The sequence below is a fragment of the Delphinapterus leucas genome, chromosome 15 (genome assembly GCF_059928025.1).
Source record: "Delphinapterus leucas isolate spDelLeu-1000000601 "Yukka" chromosome 15, BTC_Dleu_Yukka2, whole genome shotgun sequence".
Taxonomy (NCBI): domain Eukaryota; kingdom Metazoa; phylum Chordata; class Mammalia; order Artiodactyla; family Monodontidae; genus Delphinapterus; species Delphinapterus leucas.
In genome coordinates, this window is record NC_143143.1 from 73,531,927 (window position 1) to 73,549,362 (window position 17,436).

General features: G+C 47.6%; 2 protein-coding genes across 4 annotated transcripts in view; both read left to right on the plus strand.

Annotated features, from left to right (window-relative positions):
• The first annotated feature begins 10,143 nt into the window (after nt 1-10,143).
• Nucleotides 10,144-15,333, plus strand: SYS1 (SYS1 golgi trafficking protein). 3 transcript variants are annotated; one of them, XM_022592306.3, is made up of 5 exons: nt 10,144-10,231; nt 10,880-11,119; nt 11,315-11,577; nt 12,906-12,973; nt 14,126-15,333. In XM_022592306.3, exons 2-5 carry the CDS (start codon nt 10,918-10,920, stop codon nt 14,364-14,366), a joined length of 774 nt encoding a protein of 257 aa, XP_022448014.2. In that variant the 5' UTR covers nt 10,144-10,231; nt 10,880-10,917; the 3' UTR covers nt 14,367-15,333. The 3 variants fall into 3 exon arrangements, with proteins under 3 accessions (XP_022448014.2, XP_089753101.1, XP_022448015.2); XM_089896975.1 differs by having other exon boundaries at nt 10,174-10,231; nt 10,743-11,119; XM_022592307.3 differs by lacking the exon at nt 10,144-10,231 and having other exon boundaries at nt 10,372-11,119; nt 11,336-11,577.
• DBNDD2 (dysbindin domain containing 2) overlaps nt 12,879-17,436 on the plus strand; it is a 35,512-nt gene continuing 30,954 nt past the window's right edge. Inside the window, exon 1 of the mRNA XM_089896982.1 lies at nt 12,879-12,973. The gene's annotated coding sequence lies outside the window, so the exon portion shown is untranslated. The remainder of the gene's footprint in view (nt 12,974-17,436) is intronic.

Here is a 17,436-nt window from a genome sequence, read left to right on the forward strand (position 1 = left end):
TGCTAATTTGTACCATTGGCCAATTTCTGTGGTGTAAATACTCCCCCAGGGCTGATTTCAAGCTACCAATGTGGTGTCACTGAACACAGAGTTGGTTAGAGATGAGCAGTATTTCTACCGCACAGACACAATAGTTGCAGATAATATCAAGAGCATAGATAACAGTAAAATGTAGGGAAATGATTAGTAAGTGATGAGTTTTGAGTACTTATTTCCTTTGTTTTAAATACAGTTCATTTAGCTGTAAGTTTATATAATTTAATTTTTTGTAATCATTATGTGTTACAACTACCCACAAAATTTCCCCAAATTGAACCAGTACAAGCTGGCTTTGGCACACCACTGTTTGACCGCAAGAAAAAAAGAAAAATGGGCATAAAATTATTGCTAAAAACCTATCTCATTCTAGCACACGCAATATTCATTCAGGGATATGTGACTCATGGAGCGGGGAACCTTACTTTTTCTGCTTAACAATCATCTAAGTTTGTAAGACAGGTTTCCCAAGTGTATACATATGTCAAACGGTATGCTTTAAATACATGTCTTTTATTTTATGTCAATTATAGCTCTATAAACAGTTAAAATTTTTGTAAAACCTTTTTTTGAATTTTATTTTATTTATTTTTTATACAGCAGGTTCTTATTAGTTATCCATTTTATACATATTAGTGTATACATGTCAATCCCAATCTCCCAATTCATCACACCACCACCCCCCGCCACTTTTCCCCCTTGGTGTCCATATGTTTGTTCCCTACATCTGTGTCTCAATTTCTGCCCTGCACACCGGTTCATCTGTACCATTTTTCTAGGTTCCACATATATGCATTAATATACAATATTTGTTTTTCTCTTTCTGACTTACTTCACTCTGTATGACAGTCTCTAGATCCATCCATGTCTCTACAAATGACCCAATTTCGTTCCTTTCTATGGCTGAGTAATATTCCATTGTATATACGTACCACATCTTATTTACCCATTCGACTGTCGATAGGCATTTAGGTTGCTTCCATGACCTGGCTATTGTAAATAGTGCTGCAGTGAACATTGGGGTGCCTGTGTCTTTTTGAATTATGGTTTTCTCTGGGTATATGCCCAGTAGTGGGATTGCTGGGTCATATGGTAATTCTGTTTTTAGTTTTTTAAGGAACCTCCATACTATTCTCCATAGTGGCTGTATCAATTTACATTCCCACCAACAGTGCAAGAGGGTTCCCTTTTCTCCACAGCCTTTCCAGCATTTGTTGTTTGTAGATTTTCTGATGATGCCCATTCTACATAGTTTTTCAATAATCATTAGCGAGTAACTAGCAGAAAGGATTGAGGAGTGCTAAGTTGAGACAGTTAGTGAAAGCTCTTCTATAAATCTATCCTAACCTTCTGAAATTAAGAAATTAATCTCAGCTAACCATCGGAAAAAAAAAAAAGAAAGAAAGAAATTAATCTCTGCTTGTCCAAGTTCTGAGAATCTCTCTGAAGGCATCCAACATGTTTGAATGTAGTTATTTGTGAATTTGTGGGATTTTAAACTGTGCTCCTTGGATTGGGGATAAAAGTATGTGGATGGTCCCTACTTTTGTTGGGTATGTGTCTCTATGTAAAGTTTTCTGGGGCATAAAATTTGAGTCTCTCTTCAGATCCACAAAGTCCTGACCCCGGAAGAGTTAAAAACAATTTGACTGGACCCTGGGCCCCTTTAAAAAGTTCTAATAGGTTTTTTCTTGGCTCTCACAAAACAAAATGCAGTAGTCCAAGGTTTGTAGAACTGAACTGAAGTCCCCAATTCCCTGCACCAGACTGAGACACCAAGCTCAAGAAGCTACAACAAATCCTGTGCTTAATGACCCACCTCCAAGGCCTCCTCCTCCAGGAAGCCTTCGCAAATCCCTCATTCTTTCCTTCTACCTCTCATCTCTCCTTCCCCTGAGATAACTTGTATTTCATTTGTCCCTCTCCTTTGGCATACATCCCTTTCTCACTCGTGTTAGAGTTAGAAATTAAGATCCCAGTCTTCAGGGTCAGAAAGATCTGGGCTGTAATCCTGGCTGTGTGACCTGGGGCAGGACACTTTACCTCTCTGTGTCACAGTTTCCTCATTTGTAACTTGGGAGTTGTCATAGTTCCCATATCATGAGTGTTGAGAGTATGGTTCTCAGCACATATCTTGCACATAGATGTTACCCGTTGTTATGATAACAGAGGTCTACCTGTGACAGTCTCGAGTTGGGAAGCTCCCTCCCCAACAGGTCTTCACACACAGTAAACAACAGGGAATCACGTCACTATTTTCAGAACATCTGAGAGAGTGAGTCCTGGGGCCTTCTCTCTCCCAGAATGGCACCAACCCTCTCTGGTCTTCTTTGCTCCATGCAAATCTCTCTTCAGCTCCAGATAATGACAACCTGGGGTTTCCAGAGGCTGTGGAATGTTCAGCCGTTGCCTTGCATAACCACAGAAACTGGGAACACTGGGCTCAGAAGGATTCTCCCAGCCCATTCAATCCAACAGCACTCCCACTGAGACAGGCAAACCAAGGCCCACACAGTGAGTCAGCATCCACAAGGTATGTTAAAGAATTCTCCAAACAGCCCTCCCCTCTTTCAGTCACTCTTTTTCCTTGCTTTGCTTGACTTTTTTTGTCATAACACTTCTCTTACCTGACATCATATATTGATCCTTTTTCTTGTTTATCATTCACTTCAACTTCAGACATAAGCTTCACGAGAGCAGGGATATTGTCTTGTCTACGGAGAGATTCCTAGCACCTTGTCCAAGATCTGACACAAGTGGATATTCGGTGACTCTTTGCTCTTTGCTCTGTGGATAAATGGATAAATGCCATTTGAATGTTTTTCCATAGGGGCTCAGACATAGAAATTCACTCATTTGGTCATTTAAGTAATAAACTTTTTTTTCTTTTCTTTTCTTTTTTTGGCTGCGTTGGGTCTTTGTTGCTGCGCGCAGGCGTTCTCTAGTTGTGGCGAGCGGGGGCTATTCTTCGCTGTGGTGCGTGGCCTTCTCATTGAGGTGGCTTCTCTTGTGGCGCACAGGCTCTAGGCGCGTGGGCTTCAGTAGTTGTGGCACGCAGGCTTAGCTGCTCCGTGGCGTGTGGGATCTTCCCGGACCAGGGCTCGAACCCCTGTCCCCTGCATTGGCAGGCAGATTCTTAACCACTGCGCCACCAGAGAAGTCCTGTAATAAACATTTGATGAACATCTTCTATGTGAGAGGCCTTTTGAAAAACCATGGTGGATGAGACCCCATTCCTGCTCTTAAGCAGCTCCCTGATTAGTGAACAGTAGCTACCAGGGGCCAAGAACATACTATATGCCAAGCTCAGGGCTGGCAACTTTATATGCATCTTCTCCGTGTTAGTGCAATGCTTCCAAGTGCAGGGAGCAATGTCTCACTCAGGACTCTTTAAGAAAAAAGGGCTTGGGGGTTATTAGAGGGATATAGGGGGGCCAAAGACTGAAACTGAAAGGAAGATATCAATAGCTGAGGTGATTCCAGGGGCTGGCAGACTTATCTTCAGCTCTTGAAGCCTGCCTGATCTTTATTTGAGGGTATCTCCTCTTCCTGGATGTGTGCCTCTGTCTCTTTTACTGACTTACTGGCTCTCTATTCTAGTCTGAATTTGGGGGACAGCCAGTCTGATTGGCTTGGCCAGTAGCCTTCATTGTCTCCTAGAGTGAGAGCTTTCAGGTCAGACCACTTCTTGGATTACTAGTGGGTCTAGAGCGTGAACGTCATCTAGCTTCTAACATATCCTGAACAGAGGGTTTGTTTAGTTAAAAGGGAAGGTTGAACATCATCCTCACTCTGACCCTGTAAAGTAGTATTACTTCTATTTTACAGATGAGAAAACAGGCTCAGAGAGGAGAAATGACAGCAAAGCTGTAACAAAGCTGCCCTGGCTGACCTACAAACCCACCATTGAGAAATACATGCTGATTGCCCCTGAGATTTGGGGGTTGTTTGTTATGCAGCAACAGCTGACTAATACAGGATTTAAATCAGGTTTCATTGATTCTGTCTCACTGTGTTGTCCCACTGAGTTCGCAGCTCTCATTCCTGTTCTCCCCTCAAAAACATCTTTGAAGTATACTGTCCCCAAGGGAGCAGAGAGGAAGATGCTAGAAAAGAGGTTGAGAGATTGGTCCCCGAGAACCTCCTGCATACTGCTTCCCCTGCAGTCCCCTACTCTGACAGCTAGAGAAAGGCATAGATATCAGTAATTCCAACCATTCACAGAGTACTATGTAGTTCTACAAAGAGATTTCATCTAGGTTATTGCATCTATACACCCCACACAGTCCTAGAGGGTAGCCAGGGCTGGTGTTACTATAACCATTTAAAAACGAAAGCTCGGAGAGATGAAGTGAGTTTCCCAGGTTAAGAAGCTTTCATCTAAACCCAGATCCCTTGGTTTCTAGCCCTGGGCTCTTTCCACAACACCCTATTGCTTCTGAGTCCCTGATAGAGAGCATCCTCTGAGCACTTAGATGTGGTTGGCTTAGTGCCATGTGATTCACACCCAGCAGCACCAAGGGCTGGAGTGCAGCGCACAGAGCAGGGCACTTCCATCCTCAGCCCATCACCTCCCTTCACCAATCATTCAGCTCAACTTACAATTTTCTCCCATCTTTCCTTGTTTCCATGAGGTCTTTTTCCCCTGCCTCTAGCCACATCTAGTCAAGGCAGAGATAGCACAATTATTTTCTAGATGCCACAGCCATCAGAATCTGCTCTTTGCAAACAGCAGAAGCTATTGGTGCAACAGAAGGTAACAGGGCAAGGAGGTAAAGAACCTCGGTGGAAGCCTGGCTTGGCCATTTGATTTATCACATGGGCGATTGACATCCCATGTCTCAAGTCTGTTTTCTCCTTTAATAAATGAGAATCATTGTGTGATGACATAGGGACTGGTATAAATGCGCTGACACATCCTTGTCCTGGCTAACTCCACTCATCTTTCAGGGCTACTCCTTTCATACTACTTCCTCAAACAGACCTACCCCTGAGGCCAAATTATGTTCCTGCCCAAATTCTTTTACATGGTTTCTTTTATCACATTCACTGCAATTTATCTTTATTCAATTATTTCTTGATTTTCCTGCTTTATTGTGTATCTCCCCTGCTAGATCAGAAGATCCCTGAAGGGAGGAGCTATGTCTGTTTTGGATACCTATAGGCTAACACAGCGCTTGCTACATAGTAAGCACTCAATAAATATTTGTGGGGACTTCCCTGGCAGTCCAGTGGTTAGGACTCCATGCTTCTACTGCAGGGGGCCTGGGTTTGATCCCTGGTCAGCAAACTAAGTTCCCGCAAGCTGTGTGGCACGGCCCACCCCCCAATTTTTTGGTTATTAAAAAAATAATAAATAAATAAATATTTGTGAATGAGTGAATCTGCCCCCTCTTCCCATCCCTCCCGCCTACCCCCACCCAGCTACCCCACTCACCTCCCAGGGTTGTTGTAAGTTAAAAATAAACTGTAAGCTGTCCATTCTTGGTCAAGGGTGATGGGGTAACCTCCGTTCCTCCCTCTGTTCACTCAGATCCTGCCACACTGGCCTCCTTGCTCTCCCGTGAATATGCCAATCTCATTCCTGCCTGAGGGCTTTGCCCTTGAGTTCCCTCTATCTGGAATATTCTCCCCAGATATCCAGTTGGCTTCATCCTTTGCTTCAGTCAGATCTCTGTTTCAATGCCACCTCTTCCGGGAAGGCTTTGCTGACTGCCGTTTCTGAAGTGACAGCTCTCACCCTCCATACTCTACTGCCTCTGTCCCCTGACCCTCATTTTTATTCATAGTGCTTCTCACTGCTTGATGAATTTTATATTGTTGGTTGACTTGTTTATTGTCTCTCTCCTCCATGAGAAAATAAATTCTACGAGGGCAAAGGTTTTCTCTTTATTCTTTTTTGGCTGCGCCGTACGGCTTGCGAGATCTTAGTTCCCCAACGAGGGATTGAACACACGCCCTCAGCAGTGAAATGGCAGAGTCCTAACTGCTGGACCACCAGGGAGGTCCCCATTTTATTCATCTCTATCTGTATACTCAGACCGGTTCTTGACACATAGTAAATGCTGAATGAATATTTATCAAATGAATGATTGAATGACTGACTGAGCGAATGAAGACGAAAAGGAAAGTGAAGAAAACATCTTTTCTTCTTAAAATAAAGCCCTGAATCCTTCAAAGTCAGAGTAAGGAGTAATTTCTAGGGAGGGGCAGAAAGTATAGTACACGGTGGGGTCAGAAAACCTGAGGGGCTGGGGTAACTGTTTCAGAAAATCTCACTTCTCTCCAGGGTGTCTTTGGCCTGGGTAACCAATCCCTGGAAAAGAGTTCTTGATTCAAGAGAAACAACACCCTCTGCTCAGAGGCCCAGCCACCCACTGGAATGCTTGGCATCGTCCATCCTCCACAGAGAGGTGATTTGTAGAAACCACTGACCACTGAGCACAGAACACAGAAAACCAGTTCCTCGACCCCCTCTAGTGTAAAGAAGTGGGAGGCTGGAGTGGAAAGATTAAAGCTCCAGAGGCTTCTTAACTCTGATCATTCCAACTGACAAGACCAACCACACCTCAGCTGTATACTGAGCTGAGTCACTTCTTTCTCTGAGCCTCAGTTTCTTCATCTGTAAAATGGGGAAAATGTATATACCCACCTCCCCAGAGCTGTTGGAATGATAAGATCATGTAGTTGAAAGCTCTATGTAAACTGTAAAGTCCAGTGCACTTTCTATTGTGCGCTGGGAAGAGGTATGTGTGGAGTCAGGCTGACCTGGGTTGGAGTTCAAGCTCTACCACTCACTGGCAGTGTGGTCTTGGGTAAACTGTCCTTTTCCTCAGCCGAGGTTCTTCATCTGTTAAGTAGCACCATTCATTGTACCTACAATTCACAGGCTCGTTTTGGAAATTAAATAAAGATTAAACGGGGACTTCCCTGGCGGTCCAGTGTTTAAGACGCTGGCTCCCAATGCAGGGGGCATGGGTTCCACCCCTGGTCGGGCTGCGCAGCGTGGCCAAAAAAAAAAAAAAGATTCAATGTGATAATATGTGTCTGGCACACAGTAGGTGCTCAGCAAATATCCTTCCCCAGAAACAGAGGCACACGCAGCCCTTAAAACAGTGGAGGTAACAAAGGGTTCTCAGTCCAGAGGAAAAAACAAGCAGGCAATGAATGAACTCTCTCTGGTTTCCCTTCTAAGAGAGTGACTCACTGGCCAGAGCCCAGGATGATCACCAATGCAGAGGACAGGCAGCCAAACGCTAGCCTCCCACATGGAGTTTCCAAAAAATGTAAGCACAGAGTTGCATAACCTGAGACATGTGTCTCCCTTAAGTGTTTTCCTGCAAACCTTCCCTGAAAAAGATCACGGAGCAGAGGCTGTAGGGCAGCCTTGGGAGGGAAGAAGGGAGAAGTGCGGGGGGGCGGGGGGTTGGAGAACTCAGGGGTGGGATGGGATTAGGAAGAGAAGGTACCAAATTTACTGAGCTCCTATTATGTGCCAGGTAAGAGGAGCTCACTCTGTCTGTTATCTACTTAGATCCTTGCCATAAATCTGAGAGAACAGCTATTACCACTCCCACATTCCAAGGGAAGAAATAATAACAGTAATTAATTTGCTAATGTTTACATAATGCTGACCACATATCCGGCAGTGAGACAATGCCCGACACACATCTGATTCTCAGGAAAGCCCAGGACATGGGTAATATTCTGACCCCCATTTCATAGAGGAGGAAACTGAGACTCAGAGATAAAGTAACTTCCCTAAGGTCACCCAGTAAGACAGTAGTAGAGCCAGTGTTCAAAGACAAGAAGGGTTCCAAAGTCCATAGACCTCTAAGAGGGCATTTCCCAAGGGATTTACTGGGGTGGATCTAGAAAGTGCCCCCAGCAGGAGTTGTCTTTATGTGCTCACAGTGGGAGCCCAATGTGAGAGTGACGTCAATGACCAAGTGACCAGAGGCAGTCTCTTCTTCTGCGCAGAGAGGACAGTTTGTCCCAGCTTGTGGCTTTTTGTCATTCTGCCTCTGACCCCAAAGTTTAAAGTTTCATTCATAAGTTTGAAAACTACAAACTTGGCAGCGTGGGAAAGGCCCTTGGAGATCAGCTATTTTAGTCCAACCCACTCATATTACAGACAGGGGAAGAAAACCCTGAGGCCCAAAGAGAGCCGTGGACATGGCAAGGTCACAGCACAACTTTCTGTTAGCAGGAGAGTTAGTTTGAGGTCAATTACAGATCATCTTGTTCTGTAATTATCAAATGCGGATGTTCCCCTGAATCACTTGGGAAGCTCTTTACAGATTTCTGTACTCTGCTCCTGGAGATTCAGACTTCGGTTTGCAGCAAGGCTTGAGAATCTGACTGTATATGTTCCTCAGGTGACTCAGATGGCTCAGGGCCATGGACTGCGTTTGGAAGTTGGAGTCCAACAAACCTCTTTGATTTTATAGTTTGGGATACTAAGATCCAGCGTGGGACTTGCCCAAGGTCACATGGCAAGTTGACGGGGCCCTAGCACAGGCTTTGTGGTCTGAACTCAAAGCTCATTTTCCTTTTCCAGGCCACCTGTAGTCAAATTCTCAAAATGGGTCACGAAGACTGGCCAAGAGTATTACCGAGGTTTTCCTCATCTTAGTTTCCTTCTCGTAGCCAAATTAAGACTTGGGACACTGCCCATTTCCGGGGCTTGGAAAGGTAGGAATTCAAGAGCTGAAATTCTACAGGGAAAATGAAACTGCTGTCTGGCAGGCCCATGGGGGTTTCCCAAAGGCAAGCTCCAGGATCCAGGGATGACTCAGACACCAGCTATCCACCAGTCCCAACGCCTCAGGGCTACCTGCATTTTCCAGGAAGGAAGGCGTTCCCTCCCCTTTCTCCTGTGGGAGAGATGGGGTGGAGAAGGCCCAGATGTGACTTGAGGGGGCCCAACTCAGGAAGAGACACACCATCTAGCACCTGGAAGAAAGGAAGCTGCCTGCCGAAACTAAGTTGAACCTCTCAAGCACTTTTCCTGAGCCTCTCTTCCAACCTCTCCTTAATCCCTCACCCTGAACCACTTAAGCCTAGGGATTCACTGCTCCTTTCCCACTTCCCACTATCCAACACATACTTCACTGTCTTCTTCCTTTCTTTCTTTTCTCTTTTTTAAAATTCTGGAATGGTATCTTGGTGTTTGGAGTCAGGTGTCCTGGGTTTGGATCCCAGCTCAGCTTCCTATGAGCTCTCTGACCTAGGTAGAGTCACGCCCCACTCTCAGAGCCTCAGTTTCCTCACCTTTAAAGTGGGGCATAGTATCTATCTTCTCTGATGATGGTGATGAGTTTGGCCATTGTGGGATCTTAGTTCCCCAACCAGGGATCGAACCCAGGCCCTCGGCAGTGAAAGTGCAGAGTCCTAACCATTGGACCGCCAGGGAGTTCCCATACCTTCTCTGATTATGAGGATGAAACAAGATCACATAGATACTTAATAAACAGAAGATGTTTTCTCAGAAGCACTAGATCATATGAGTCATTAATACACCAGAGAGATCTGGTGAGCTGAAATGAGGTGCCTAAAAGAATAGTTGAACTGGAAATCACCTCAGAAATCTTTGAGCCTTAATGACTTCCAAGCTGGAGTCCAAGTGAACTGTTTACAATATTTCCAAACGATAAGGGAAATCACACACTTACTCTTGATAGTGTCTCAGGTTTCTTTACCTTTGTCTGGAATTGTAACAACTCAAGGTGATAACATGGTTAACACATGCTGTTCAGAAGTTCTGATTGGCAAGTTACATAGGTCTTTGATAAGCTTTTTTTAATGGGAAAATAATTAGTGGAGGGTAGATTAAATGATGGAAAACATTAATCTTGTCTAACTCCTCATTTCATAAACAGGGAAGCTGAGGTTTAAAGAAGAAAGTGGCTTGCTAATCACACAGCTAGTAGAGCAGGCTAGAAAACCTGGACTCTTCCTGGAACCAGTTACTTCCCTTCTTTCCATTCCGGAGAAGGAGAACCTAGGATCAAGGAAATCGATGGGTTTCGGTCGGCTGAGGCAGGAGTGAAATGACTCATCAATTTGCTGTTGCCCTTTCTCTATTCTTGACTCATTCAGCACATATTTACTGACTGTCCACACTATTTGGACTCAGAAGAGAAGGCAGAGAGAAACAGCTATGGCGGCAGGCAGCATCGGGATCTGCTTCCAGGTATGACTTCAGAACCTGGGCTTTTTACCCCATTTTAAATATATATATATATATATATATATATATATATATATATATATATATATATAAATGGATATCCACATTATAAAACACCCACTACTCTGCCTTCTAATACAGTTAGGTTGTGTCTGAGGGCAGGGGCTGTCTCATTCGAACGTGTGCAAATTTTCCTGGCACTCAGTAGGGCACGAAATCAGTGCTGTGGTATTGGAAATACCTGAACTCTAATTCTGACTGCCACTAATTCTATGCCTTTGAGACAGTATATTCCTTTCCTTCTCTGGCCCTTAGTTTTACCATCTGTAACCCAGAAACAGTGGCAAAATCATGTGTGGAATTGCTGGCAAGTTCATTTCAAGTTATCCCAGGATTTAACTAGGAGAAAGAAAACGTTGGGAATCTAGGCTGAAAACAGAGTCGACGTTATCACCTCGTTAATTCCCAAACATCTTTCCCTCGCCCTTGACCCCTCCTCTATCTTCTACCCTAGCCGTCCTCCTTTTCTTCAAGATTTCCCTCTAGAGGGCACCCTAGCTCTACCGTTCTGGTGCCCAACTTCCGTTCGCCTTCATTCTTACTTCTGCGCATGTGCACACTTCGCTTCCGGACTTCCCTACTCTCATTTAGGTGGCTCAACCGAAGACTGCACCCGCTACGCCGGCGCAATGTCAGCCCCGCCCCTCCACCGCTGTCCCCGGAAACGCTTCCTTCCTACGCAGCAGCTACAGTCGCAGCGGCAGCTGGAGCTTTGCCTCTCTAGGCCGGTAGGGCCTCTCCTCCATGGTCCTGCCTGTCAGCACCGTTCCGGGGGCCAGTCGGTGAGGCTGGGCTGCACTCGGAAGCTTCGATCCTCGAGTCCGTCACCCGGTGAGTGAACCCCACAGGAGCTCGAGTACGAGCGGGGCCCGAGCAGCTGCTGGAACGGGCAGGATTTCCCCTCACTCCGGGAATGGGTCTGTCCGCCCCGGCCTCCCCCCAACTCCCGGAATGGGCTCGCCCCCTCGGTCCCAGTCCCTCCTCCCGACTGGGCGACGTTGCCATGGTGACGGCCGGCGGGCTGAGGCCCGGCGTGTGTCCTCTCAGGTGCCGGGGCGGCCCGGGGCCCATGGCGCGGCGGTGGCGCTGACCCAGGCCCGGGCGGCGGCCGGGCCCCGCGGGCCGGCATGGCGGGCCAGTTCCGCAGCTACGTGTGGGACCCGTTGCTGATCCTGTCGCAGATCGTCCTCATGCAGACCGTGTATTACGGCTCGCTGGGCCTGTGGCTGGCGCTGGTGGACGGGCTGGTGCGCAGCAGCCCCTCGCTGGACCAGATGTTCGACGCCGAGGTATGGTCCCCGGGCCGGCGCGGGCGGCGTCTCGGCCTCACCGGGTGGTCTGACACTACTGGGCTCTAGACCTGGCTGGGCCACCTTCTCGCTTTGTGGCCCTGGGAAAGGGATATCACCTTTCTGAGCCTCGGCTGCCCTATCCATAAAATGGAATGACAGGGAGGCAGATTGGTACAAAGGAAGGGGCCTGCGTTCCAGGCAACCTGATACATCTCCTTTCTGACACTGAGAAAGTGACTTCACTTCTCTGAGCCCCAGATTCTCGGGTGCCAAATTGGGGACGGGGGGATGGATAAAAGAGCATTCACGGAGTATAATGGGAACTTCCTGGACTTTGGAGTCAGGTCTCTAAGTTCCATGTACTAGCTGTGTGACCTGGGGCGAGTGTTGTCATCTCTCTGAACCTCAGTTTTCCTGTCTGCAAAATCATGAGACCGCTGGCATAGAGGTCGTGGACTGCAGTACAGAGAGCCTGGCTTTGGATTCAGAAATGCTTCGTGTCCAATGTAGGCTGAAACATACCAGCTGTGGGATTTGGGGCAAGTTGCTTTATCTTACTGAGCCTGTGTCCTCTTCCGGAATAGAATAATTCTCAGCAAAATGTTATGAGGGCCAGAGGGGCCTAGGAGTAAGAAAGTGCCTTATAAGGTGTAACGGGAGGGTGGAGAGGTGTTTTGCTTCAGAGAGGCAGCTGTGGTATATGGTAATAAGCACAGTTCTTGGAGCCAGGAGATCTGGGATGGAATCTTTCCTCCTGCTGCTTATTCTCTATGTAGCCCTTGGGCAAGTTATTATCCAAAAAAAGGTAATAATAAGCAAGTTATTATCCAAAAAGAGGTAACAGTAACAACTTTATGAGGTTGTTGTGAGGATATGAGATAACGAATGTCAAGGCCTTTGAAAGCTGAAAGTGTTCAGATGTTTGGTATCGGTACCGTATGGACAGTGATGGAGGTCACTCACCCACCAGGTGCCTAGTAGTACCTTCTTAGGAGCCTTGCTGAGCCCCGTTCTAACTCTTTTTTGCTGTTTATTTACCCTGTCACTTTGGGCAGGTGACTTAACTTCTTTGAATTTTTATTCCTCCTTTGTAAAATGAGGATAATGATCCCTTCCTGGCTGCTGTGAGGGGTCAGATGAGATACAGTGGTGGATGTCTGTAAAAGCAGCTTGGTGGAAGTAGGCTGCCATACAGATGAAGAGGCCTGTTGGCTTCTGTGGTCCTGGAATGATGTTTGTTCCTGAGCGGGGCTGCTGGGGTCCTGGAGCCTGGGGCTCTGCCAGGTCACTTCTCCAGCATATTTCCATTTGTGATTCCCCCTCAGATCCTGGGCTTTTCCACCCCTCCGGGCCGGCTCTCCACGATGTCCTTCGTCCTCAACGCCCTCACCTGGTGAGTATCACCAGTTTTGCTATCCAGCTTTTGGGGTCTTAGCGCTGGAACTAACTTCCTAAATTCGGACATGAAACAGGCTGGCACTTGTTCCTGGGCAGTGGTGGACTAAAATGGGTGGCAGAGGCCAGTTCTGGGACCGGCTCCACTATAGGGTTTCTTTGATCGCTGTTTTGACTTAGCTGGAAAGCTCTTATGTCACTCTGTGCATGCTGCCTTGGGACAGCTTTCATCTCAGATCACTTCCCTGATGTGGAATCAGATGAGGAAAGGATTGCACTGGGAGTCAGTCTATTCTTGGCCCATGTGCCATTGGCCAAGTTCCTTCCCTTCTCTCTAGGCCTTGGGTCCTCATCTGTACCCTGAGGGCTTTGTCTGAGAGGTGGTTTAGGGAAGTGATTAAGAGCTTAGGCTCTGGAAGCCGACTCACTTGGCTTTGACTCTCAGCTTTACCACTAGTCTAGTGACTGTGGACAAGTTAATCTGTCTAAGCCCCAGTTTCCTCATCAGTAAAATCAGGCTAATAATATTACCCACCTCATGGTGGTAAGGGTTACAGGAGTTAATTCACAGGAGGTACTTAGAACGATGCCTTTCACATTACTGTTCTTGACCTTACACTGGAGGTTGAAAACTGGTGGGGTGACTTCGACCTGAATTTGGCTCCCAGATATGTTCTGTTTGGCTTACACAGTTGTCAACCCATGCAGGGTGCTTAAGACTTTTTTCACTTAGTTGAAACTCAGGATATTTTATGTTAAAAATACAGATTTCTGGCTTCTCTTAAAAAATGGGATGATCGATTGATTCCAGGCCAGCATTCTAGCATGGAGACTTGCCTAGCTGCAGGCCCCACTTTAGATGAAACATGTATGCTTCATGCTGCTACAGTGTCCGCCAGTCGCTGGGATCCCTTTGAGTGGCAGCTGCATTGATCATCAAGCTCGTACTTTTCCTTCTCCCCAGCCTGATCCACTCTCAGCATCACCTGGCAGGTTCCTCTGGGCATCTGATAATGTAACCCCTGCCTCCCGCTTCTCTCGCTTGCTTCTGACCACTATGCTGTCATCCTAATTGTCCCTGCTCCCCCAAATAACCTAATCTAAGACCAGGACAACCCAGTGACAACTCACTGCTGTCCTCTCCCCACAGTGCCCTGGGCTTGCTGTACTTCATCCGGCGAGGGAAGCAGTGTCTGGATTTCACTGTCACTGTCCATTTCTTTCACCTCCTGGGCTGCTGGTTCTACAGCTCCCGTTTCCCCTCGGCGCTGACCTGGTGGCTGGTCCAGGCCGTGTGCATTGCACTCATGGCTGTCATCGGGGAGTACCTGTGCATGCGGTCGGAGCTCAAGGACATCCCCCTCAACTCAGCCCCGAAGTCCAGTGTCTAGAGTCAGGTCCTTTGGACACCCAGCTGGGCACTTGACACCTTGGGCTGCTCCGACTGTCCAGATGAGGTCCAGCCCAGGCCTGAGAGGAACCCGGGAAATGTGAAGTCTCTTTTGGTGTGGGAGAGACAGTGAGGCCCCGTCAAGAAGGCAGGTAGCAGGCAGGAACACAGCTGCAAGAACGGCCTCCGTTCACTGAAGCCTTGGTATCTGGGAGGTCGGCAAGGGGGACCTCTTTCAGGGTAATAACAGAATCAGAACCATGCCACTCTTGAGCCACCATACCTGTCACCAGCCTGTTATTTTAAAAAGGAAAAAAAAAAATAAGGGTATCTGATCACAGCGCACCACTCTTCTAGCCACCTGTCTTACCTCCCTGGGACAGCTGTTAGCTTTGCCATGCTGCTGGACTGCAGCTGTTCTGTTTGGAGCAACACTGGGCTTCTGGATCCAGAGCCACAGAAAGATGTAGGCGCAAAGTAGCAGGCTGCTGTCAGTGAGAGGATGGCAGGTGGAGGCATCAAGCAGAAAGAAAACGCACAACCTGTGTCCTGCTACACACATGTGTGTACACCAGTGAACCCGTGACTGACTTTCTTCCGGTTCTCTCTACTGGGCCTCCACCCTGCTGCCAGCTTTCAACATAGCAGGCCGTAGGACCCAGAGAAGAATCTTAGCGTCGCTCCCCATCTAACCCTCGAACTAGAGTCACTGCCTGTTCTCTAGGGATGACCGGGCATCCCAGCTCCCACGGACCTCCGTTCTGGCAATAGTTCCCTATTCCCGCCTTGTTTGGAATTACACAGTGCGAAGGGTACAGTGGGCGCCCAGCCTTCCAGCTTGAGGTGCACTTGATAGTGCCGAGGGAGATAGGGATTTGCGACTAAGATTTTTCTTCGGGGTGGAGTGTCCTCTGTGAGGGGCTTACAGCTGCCCTTCCCGTGTACATAAATACAGTATTTTCCACGGCTCTGCCTGTGCTTATTTTGTAATGCTGTGCTCGGGAGCTATACAGAATGATTAGGCCACCTTCTTTTCTTCCTGAACCCGAGTATTCCTCCAACGGGTTAAAACACTAAGTGCCGGGGACACCTGTGTCCCACCCCCGCCTGCAGCCTTCTCCGCCACGCCTTGGGTGAACTGCCATGACTCTCAGGGTACCTTTGCCATTTGCCAGTGACTTCTGAACGTGCCCAGTGGAATGCCCTGGTCTAGACCCATTTCTGCCTGGAAACCATTGCTGCTCCCCTTTGGGTCCTCCAGAGCCTGCCTGAGAGAGCTGTCGGTGCTCAGCTTTCAGTGTTAGGGCTACACAGTTGGGGACTTTTGCCATCTCCCCAGGAAGCCTTTCTAGCCTCCTGGCTCCCAGCCCTGCAGAATAGGAAGTTGAGGCCGACAGGATGAAGGTTTAAGAGTGAACATGCCTGGGCAGAGGCTGGGAAAATGCTCGGGTGAGGCACCTCAGTAACTCAGGGAACTCTAGCCGAGCTGGGAGGAAGCAGGTTGTTAATGGGATTCTAATCCTGGCTGCGGGGTCCAGGAGGTATGACCAGCTGAAATGGCTTCCCCTGGGTGGATGGATTTCCCCCCAGACTCTAAAGGCAGGTGACTAACTTTGTTTTGAGGCAAGCCTCAGAGCACTCACATCGTGTGGCCGCAGGCTCCCGTGGCCAGCTCTGGTGGTGGTAGCTCCAGCTGTGTTGGCACACCTCTTTGGGAGTTTCCCACAAAGGCTGGTGCTGTCCTGCACATCTTCGATGACAGATCTCTGCCCCTTGAGTGTCAGTTGGATTTATGAAAACTGCCAAAGGTCAGGGGAGCCAAGGTGGGGGTTTTTTGTTTTTTAATAATATCATGACTAAGCTGAATGACAGTTGGGGGTCAAAAATATGTGAGTTTCTTGAGATTTTTATGAATTCTAAAGTGACAAAGCAGTGTCTAGAGGCAAGTTCCAGAGAGGACTGGGCAATGGAAGTGATAAATAACATCCATTGAGTGCTTCCTAAAGAGATGTCCAGCAGTAGACTAAGTGCTCTGCACCTCCTTGCTCACTTAATCTTCACAGCAACCCTCTGAAGTAGGAAACAGCATCACCTGTATCTTACAGATGAGGAAACTAAGGAACTTGCCCAAGGTTACATGTTAGGAGCTGGCAGAGCCAGGATTTGGGTTCTGGTAGTGACATTAATAAACTCATTCTGAAGAGATTAATAGTTAAAGATGTTTAAGTTCTTAGTGGTTAAACAGTCTGCACCTTATAATCATACTTTCTCATCCTACTGTATTGTTTTAAACACTAAGGATGTAAACTGTGTAAATATTACTTGCTTTCCAAGAAAAACCGATAGGCAGTACATTAAATATGGCCACAGATTTCCAAGTGAACATAGGAATGTTGGAAATATTTTTATTTCCAAAGGTTAAAGGAAAGTACCTAGATCCGAAAGTTACCGCCACCCTACCACTGAGTTGGTGTAGCTCTTGACTTTCTAGGGGTCTGACGTCTAGACGCGCCCCCCTGCCCCGCCCCGCCCCATCCCGTCCACTACCATTTGGAGAGACAAGTGGAGACTAGTGCCTAGCTGGTGCTCAGAATAGTTTATAACCCGCAAGAAGGACGGGAAAGGAGAAAGGGATGTCTAGCTCAGAGGGTGCCTCTAACCCGTAGTTCTAGGCAGGCCTGTCCAGATCAGAGCTACATGGGGGTCAGAATGGCAGCCAGCAGGCACCAGTGAGGTGGGAAGCTCCAGGTCCCCGTGAGTCTTACGTGAGGCACAGCTCAAACAGGTTAGGTTCCCCTGGAAGCAGAGTCTTAGACTCTCTTCAACAACTCCCAGATCAGGGTAGCTTCCTTCTCGCAGTCCCCGGGGGCAGTCAGCCTGTAACCCAGGGACTACAGCCTCAGGGGCAGGGGAAGGAGAGGCCAGTTCTGGGCACAAGAGAGGTTCTTTGTGGAGAGGGAATTAAGAGCTACTGCGTGCTTGAGGTTTTCTGTAGGAAAGTAGCAAAGGATGGTAGAACAACATTGAAACAAGGGGAGTAGAGGGAGCTGAGAGTTTTAATCCCTGACCTG

Coding starts and splice junctions, on each gene's coding strand:
- SYS1 (XM_022592306.3), top strand. CDS start 10,918: ATGTCAGCCCCGCCCCTCCACCGCTGTCCCCGGAAACGCTTCCTTCCT. Junction 11,120..11,314: donor ATCCTCGAGTCCGTCACCCG/GTGAGTGAACCC, acceptor CGGCGGGCTGAG/GCCCGGCGTGTGTCCTCTCA. Junction 12,974..14,125: donor GTCCTCAACGCCCTCACCTG/GTGAGTATCACC, acceptor CTCTCCCCACAG/TGCCCTGGGCTTGCTGTACT.